Source organism: Lotus japonicus, chromosome 3 (genome assembly GCF_012489685.1).
Source record: "Lotus japonicus ecotype B-129 chromosome 3, LjGifu_v1.2".
Lineage (NCBI taxonomy): Eukaryota > Viridiplantae > Streptophyta > Magnoliopsida > Fabales > Fabaceae > Lotus > Lotus japonicus.
This window is the reverse complement of record NC_080043.1, coordinates 63,783,548-63,790,879: the sequence shown is the minus strand read 5'-3', so window position 1 is coordinate 63,790,879 and position 7,332 is coordinate 63,783,548. Positions and strand designations below refer to the sequence as shown.

Genomic DNA, 7,332 nt, shown 5'->3' with positions numbered 1-7,332 from the left:
AAACATACAAACATCACGAGTAGTTTAATTGTTGTTGCCAAACAAATACACTCACTGACAATCACAAAGGTACAAATTACAGTTTAGTGGCCTGCAAGTTCATCCACGCACATTAACCAGAGTAGTTGCAAAGTCAGACTCATACACCACAGCCCACCAATAACAAGACAAATTGGGGTCCACCTTCTCCAAGGTTACACCAGTTACTGCAAAACAACAAAATTCATTTTTTGTATAACTTTAAACAGAAAATGTTCCAAAACAAGGCAATTACTATACCATTCATACGTAGTCTTGAAAGAACTCAAGTTCGTCTTCATCTTCGTCATGACCGTCGTGGCCTGCGTTTTAGCTTCAGAAGAACGAAAACGACAAGTTGACTTGTTGTGGCCTACCTTACACACCGAACAATTAATTTTCCGTTTTCCCGTCAACCCTGTATGGAGGCTGCCTGCATTTCCAAAGTATTGGCTGCCAACACGAACAGGCTTGTAAGACCCAAATTTCAGACTTGGATTTAAATAATTATTAATAATTATTTTTCCAACCCAAGAGTAGAACCTGTTTAACCGCAAAATGACCTTGTAAAGGATAATGTTGTTTTGGACAACTTGATGATGAATAACGTTCAGGAAATTGCTTGAGGATAGTACTGTGTTCAGTATAAGAGTCAGCACGAGCCATTTCCACACCCGACTAAGGTCGAGAGTGTCCGAAAAATGCTATTTCCGCTCTTAGAGCACTGTTTAATCGAAATTCAAAATCCTTGGAAAAATAAGAAGTTCTTTTTATTTTTCCCTCGACCAGCGTTTCATTTCAGAACTCTGGACTGTACGCACGATAGGTTTCACTTCTCGGAAGTCCGACGACGCTAAATTTTATTCTCTCAAGACTTTAAATTCCAACACTGAATGAATACCTTTTTCTATTCGGAGCTTCTAACGAAGTTTCCATCCGCGTTACCAGATTTCTTTCAACGTTTCCAACCTTTCTTCAGAAGGAAGTTTTATCATCCGCCTTTCACAGTAAAAAGTAGTTTTTCGGAGTATTTTAACTCACACCGCTTTTGGATCGTTTTCTTCAAATTCAAGAGACTTGTGTTGAGTTCTAGAATTTTGTCGCCAGAATCTCGCTTAGAATTCACAGGTGAACGTACTGCAAAAATTGGAATCGCGAAATATTCATTTTCCTGCGATTTCTCTCTCCTATAAATAGAAAAAAAAAATCAAAAACTCACCATTTGAAGCTTCAAGGCCGCGAGCTTGAGGAGGAGAGGGAGAGGAGAGATCTTCGCCGTTTCTTGACCGATCTTCGTGTTGTTCGTTGCTACTTCGCGACATCGAGGTACTCTTGCTTATTCTTACCTCTGGTCATCTTTTATATCGCGTTTCTTTATCTCTTTCTAAGCTCATAGTTTCGAGCTTTTTCCAAAATTGTCCAATTTTCCCGATTTTCCTTTTGAACTACCTTCTACTACTACCCAACAAGCTAAATCTCTCGCTGAAGCGCGCCGATTTCGATCGAGTCGCCGTAGATCTGAAAAACGGTATAAAAACCCATTTACTCACATATTGAAACTTTTTGATTAAAAATCCACAATCCGACTTTGCGCCCTTAGGATTAGTAGCTATAAATGTCGTTGTGAACGACCCCATCAATTTTGTTTTTCAAAGTTTCAACTTTGAGTTTTTGAGCTTTAATTTTGGACCAAAGTGCCCCTAACTAGTCGTATATCGACCCGCTAGTTCTAAAAATTTTCCGACAGTTTCCTTGCCCTAGTTTTACCCTAAAACTACCTAGGAATAAAATTAGATCGAAGAAAAAGCGCCGAAACGCTAAATTGGAGAGTAGCCGAGACCTATTTGTGTTAGGACAGTGAGGAAACTCAAATCTGGGCAAGGTTGGCCTTACGCTACTGTAGTCCTTTGAGTAGCCGAAATTTTGGCTTTGGTTTCGTGTCATTCCGAGTTCTGTAGCTCGAGTTATGCGCATTTTAGTGAGCAAAGGTAAATATTAGAATTTATGTTTGGTTTCACGAGTCAAAACTCATCCATTCGGGGAAACTCTCCCATTCGCGTTAGAATGTCGTACTCTGGAGCTTCTTGAGCTTTGTCGAACGTTAGTTTGTATTGTTTCGATGGTATCGACTTGTATTGATTGGTTATTACATTGTTTGTTCCAAGGTTTGGTTGTGGAAACTTTGGGTTTGACTGAACAAGCTTGTGAGCGAGACCTGCACCGCGAGACTGGAACAACTCGAGGTTAGGGCAACTTACTTACTAGCTATTGAAGTTATAGGTGTCGATGAATTCAAACTGAATATTGCTTGAATATTGAATATTATATCGATATTCTTTATCGCTTTATGGAAAATGTTTTCTGGAGGCTTCGGCCGAGTGAACTTATATGAGACGTGTGTCTCCGTTTTCTGAGAGGCTTCGGCCGTTTACTGGTTTCTGTCTTATCACTTTCTAGTGGATATGACATGGTTATGTTTTATAGTACTGCATTATTGATTCATCGCTCTATAGAGCTTGATGCATTTGCGTTTATGATTAAGTTGTGCTGATTATATTCGTGCATTTGATGCGACTTTCGGAGTGTAGAATACACTTACCTTCGTCACGACAATGACAAGTTTGTTTTGGGAATGATTGTTAGGTCGAATCAAGGTTCGAACCTTTATTGTTTTAGGGAATCGAGTGTTTTCTCGGGGAGTTGTTTTGGTCTGAGGGGAACTTTGAACTTATAGAGTTTTGGACCAAAAATAATCATAATCTATTTTATATAGATAAATTCATAACATACTTATTAAGAATATAACGCTTTTAATTAATGACGACGATTTGATGGAAAAGACTTAGGAATGAAATTGAGTTTGGAAAACGGGAATGGGTCGGTGATACTAGTTTTAGGAACGTTATTTTGAAAGGTTTTGGAACATGAGAATTGGATTTTGGAATTAACAACATAATGCCCTAACTTACGATGAAACCTTTTACCGGATAAGAGAACTATTTTTAAGGGAATTCATATTATGGAAAAGAATTTGTAGACGGGCTTAGCCAAGGGTCTGGCGTTAGTGAGGTACCTAGTAGAGGACTCTTGGTGTAGCAGGATTTGACGGTCAACCGTGTAGAGTTGCATCGTCCCTGACTATACCTGGCACAACAGGAAGTGACGGTCAACCGCGTAGAGTTGCATTGTTCTTGTTGATGTCTGGCATAGCAAGCAGGAATGGTTAAACCCGTAGGGTCACAACCGACTTGACTATAGCCTAGGTTTCTCATTGAAGAAGCCTTTGGTCAATGAACCAATGTCTACCATAGGGTATTGTGAGGACGAATCGTTGATTTGCTAATCATATTGCATTCATGCATATACGCGATGAAGTCCAAAGCGGAGTACTTCGGTATAGCATGAGGTAACGATCAGCCATGCAGAGTTGTATCGCTCCTGACTACACCCGACACAACAGGGAGTGACGGTTAGCCGGGTAGAGTTGTATCGTTCTTGTTGATGTCCGACATAGCAAGTAGAAATGGTCGAACCGTGTAGAGTTGGATCGTCTTGAGTATAGCCAAAGGTGATAAGCGACACCCGAGCAGAAATGGTTAAACACGAGGCCAGTGTTACGACCGTCTCGAGGTGCCCAACCTTTAAGTGGCAATACCATTGGTTTGTTCCGTCGCCAAGCAAAGTGACGGATTTCGGATTGTGTCAGCATATTTTGCATTGGCACACCATGCATCTTATTATGATTGACGTTGCATGACATATCATGCCCTTTAATTATATTTGTTTAGATGTTGATGATTGGATTATCATTAGGGATTTGATAACATGCTATGTATATACCTTAGGGTAGGCAACACATAACTTATACGTATATATACAACATATATATATATATCTATATATATATATATATATACTCCCTTATTCAGGTTTCTTCAGGTTGGTTACTGGCACGGCTTCACCATGAATGGATTCACAGTCATCTTTAAGTTCTCTAAAACGCATGAAGTTCAGACAAATGTGATATTGGTCTAGGAAATCTCTCAAGTTGTACCGTGAGTGCACGTACTTCCCCAGCTCAAAGTGCAAGCCCTCGCACCTAGATGTCGTCCTGAACCCCGCAAAAAATTTACCGCGCAAATAAGTTGTAGCCCACATTTTCCTCTTATCATACATGTCCTTAACCCATTTCTTGTCTTGAAACCCAAACTTCGCAACCGTTTCATCCCACTTTCTTTTGAATTTCCCCATAGTGTAGTCATCATACATGAGATTCTTAAATGCCTTATTGAAAAGCTTGTTTTTAGCATTTCTCCCTGCGTTGATCAGGATATGCCACGCACATAGTCGATGACGTGCATCAGGAAGGACGGTCTTAATTGCGTATTTCATTGCAGCACAACCATCGGTGATGACAGCACTTGGTTGTTTACCCTTCATTGCAACCATGAGTTGTTCCAACAGCCACACATACGTCTCCTTTGTTTCATTTGATATTAAGGCAGCAGCAAAAATGGTGGATCGGTTGTGGTTATTGACACCCGAGAAAACAACTAGTGGCAGCATGTACTGGTTTTTCTTATATGTCGCATCGAAAGCCAACACGTCACCAAACAATTCATGGCTCAACTTAGAAATGTCGTCACACCAGAACAATCGATCAATTATGTTCTTATCGTCCCTAAGACAATCAACATACATATTACCGTCCTTGGATAGCAAGTCACGCATGAACTGTATTGCACTCACACCGTCATTTTTTTTCTTCCGGTTCTGCCTGCTAATCTGGTTATAAAGACACCCTTTATCAGGGATACTATTCCCTAGACCTCCAGACTGCATCACAAGAGCACGAAATATTTGAGGGACCCCGGCTCCTCATGCCTTCATACTATTCATTTGAAGTATGTCACTCGAACTCATCTTCTTCGTAGGTGCTTGCATCCCACACTGCAAACCTGTATACAGTTCATGGTTGTGAACATCGACGAAGACAGTGCAGTACCACCGCCCAATGACAGAGTCAACATGCACCCTAAATTTGGCTTGGCAACCACATCTTTTTTAATACTCAGACTCTCGTTTTCTTTCCTGCAGTGCATGTCTAGTGTTCCGTCTTTCACCTTGCATGTTGCAAACGAACTGTTGTTGATAAAGGGCCCCTATTTTCTTATTCTTTACAACACTGTCTTTTCGAACACATAACCCATTGGACGTTGCATACTGGACGTAGAACAAGTATGCAACTTCAAAGCTAAAAAAGCCATAGTTCACAACATCACTCGGCTTAAAATTCTTCATGTCTATGTTGCAGGTGTCCCCAACATCATCTATTGGAATTACCTGATGATCTGGTACAGTTCCATCAAATGCGTAGTAAAGATTTCTTGAACCACTACATTTTCTGCTACTGTCTTCACTTTCATGACGAGTAGATTCTCTGCCATTGTCTTCAAAGCGTTCAGAATGGCCTTAGAACATTTTCAGCAAATCATCCTCGTCGTCTTCCTCATCCTTCTTCCCACAGGATTCACTGGCCCTGCACTCATTTTCATGACAAGTAGATTCTCCCCCACTATCTTCAAAGCGTTCAGAATGGACTGCAAACATTTTCAGCAATTCATCCTCCTCGTCTTCCTCATCCTTCTCCCCACTGGATTCACTGCCCCTGCTCTCACTTTCATTACGAGAAAATTCTCTCCCACTGTCTTCAAAGCGTTTAGAAAGGCCTACAAACCTTTTCATCAATTCATCCTCGTCTTCATCCTCCTCCTCCTCATCCTCGCCATTGTATTCATTGCGCATACTCTCATCAAAACGTTCAGACTCATATCCAACCCATTTTACCACGTCATCTTCAAAGGGCGTTTCATAGTCGTCGACATCCATTTCACTTTCATGTTGGACAAAATACTTCAACTCATTCATGGCCTGCAAAAATCGTAACTTAAATCAACGCGTACTCATACATAACTTAATTCAACCTTAACAGGTTCATTCCCAATTAACCGGCAGTGGAACGATATATAACAACCACATAAACATGAGTGCAATAAATTCAATGACAATACAGATGAAGCTTTATACCAGTTCATTCAACCCACATACTTCCGTAATGGTCATTCGTTATGAGGTGTCGAAGTAACAAATTTGTAGTTTACTGCATTGTAAAGTCTCATCACAAAGAAAAATTATAACTTCACCAGCCATTTTGTATTTAATTACAACAAATAACCGTAAAAATACAATGCTAGGCATTGGTAAATAAACATCATTTCCTTGGTCAAATTAGTTTAATGCGTGGCTACTGTGAAGGAGATCAACGGCTGAGTCAACTAACCTATATTTAATTGAATCTAAACAACAATAAAGCACTTTCATTACCAAATAGCTCAAATCAATCACGAACCATACCTAGGTTGCACTGTCCACTTCAGGAACACGTCCCGCCATTGTCTGTTATGCTGAACACTCTAACACAGAACAGTACAAGGTTTGCTGGGTCAAGGAATCGCGTCACGGATCAAACGATTCGGTATATGGGGCAACAAATGCTACGGTTAGGGAGAAACAGTGTGGAGAGGGTTCTCGAGGGTTATTAAACACTCGGATCAGACTCTCGGAAACACCAATCCTTCGAAGATTGATGGATCGTACACTAAAACGCCATGTAGCCAGCGAATGCGATGGATGTTCAAATGCCATCGATGTTAAAGAACGACTATGAAAAGTGAAATCACTACTGCTGGAGATGCTTATCTATAAACAAAACTGTTGCTGGGTGAAGGAGGCTCGTATGTTAAACCTGGAAAAAAGACACTGTAGCTGGGTAACTTTTTTTTTGGAACGAGGTAATTTGTGTTTGGCCAAAACCCATGTTTATGGTATTGTAAGCTACATGATCCACAAAATTTGTAATTACCGGTCTGGTAGCTTACAGGACCCAGAGGGTACTTGTGGTGCCCACTAGGGTGGGCAACTTACATTCTGGTCCACCGATGGACCATTTCTAAACACCATTGAATTAGAGAATCTTGGAATATTATTTGCATCAAAGGCTAGGATTTATTGAATACTAAAAGGGTAAAAATGTAAAGTGTTAAACCCTTCTCTCCCTCACTCTCTCCTCTCCCTTCCCAACGAAACCCAATTCAATCACCAACCTCCATCAAGAACCTCCTCCATAGAAACAAATTCCAGAAGAAAATAGAAACAAATTCCAGAAATAAACTTCCATAAATCAATTCCATAAACGAATTCACAATTAAAATATGAACCATTGAACAAACTGCACTTTAGGGATATATGCAGAGC

The 7,332-nt window shown here is 40.3% G+C and overlaps 2 protein-coding genes across 2 annotated transcripts; both read right to left on the bottom strand.

Moving 5' to 3' along the window:
• Nucleotides 1-3,939: 3,939 nt before the first annotated feature.
• LOC130744501 (protein FAR1-RELATED SEQUENCE 4-like) lies at nt 3,940-4,860 on the bottom strand. The gene has a single exon (XM_057596679.1). It carries the CDS (start codon nt 4,858-4,860, stop codon nt 3,940-3,942), a length of 921 nt encoding a protein of 306 aa, XP_057452662.1.
• A 630-nt stretch (nt 4,861-5,490) lies between these two features.
• Nucleotides 5,491-5,946, bottom strand: LOC130744500 (uncharacterized). Its single transcript, XM_057596678.1, has one exon. The coding sequence runs from the start codon at nt 5,944-5,946 to the stop codon at nt 5,491-5,493; it is 456 nt and encodes a 151-aa protein (XP_057452661.1).
• Nucleotides 5,947-7,332: the final 1,386 nt, after the last annotated feature.

What these genes read in the sequence shown, in the direction of transcription:
- LOC130744500 (XM_057596678.1), bottom strand. Translation starts at nt 5,946, where the DNA reads ATGAATGAGTTGAAGTATTTTGTCCAACATGAAAGTGAAATGGATGTC.
- LOC130744501 (XM_057596679.1), bottom strand. Translation starts at nt 4,860, where the DNA reads ATGCAGTCTGGAGGTCTAGGGAATAGTATCCCTGATAAAGGGTGTCTT.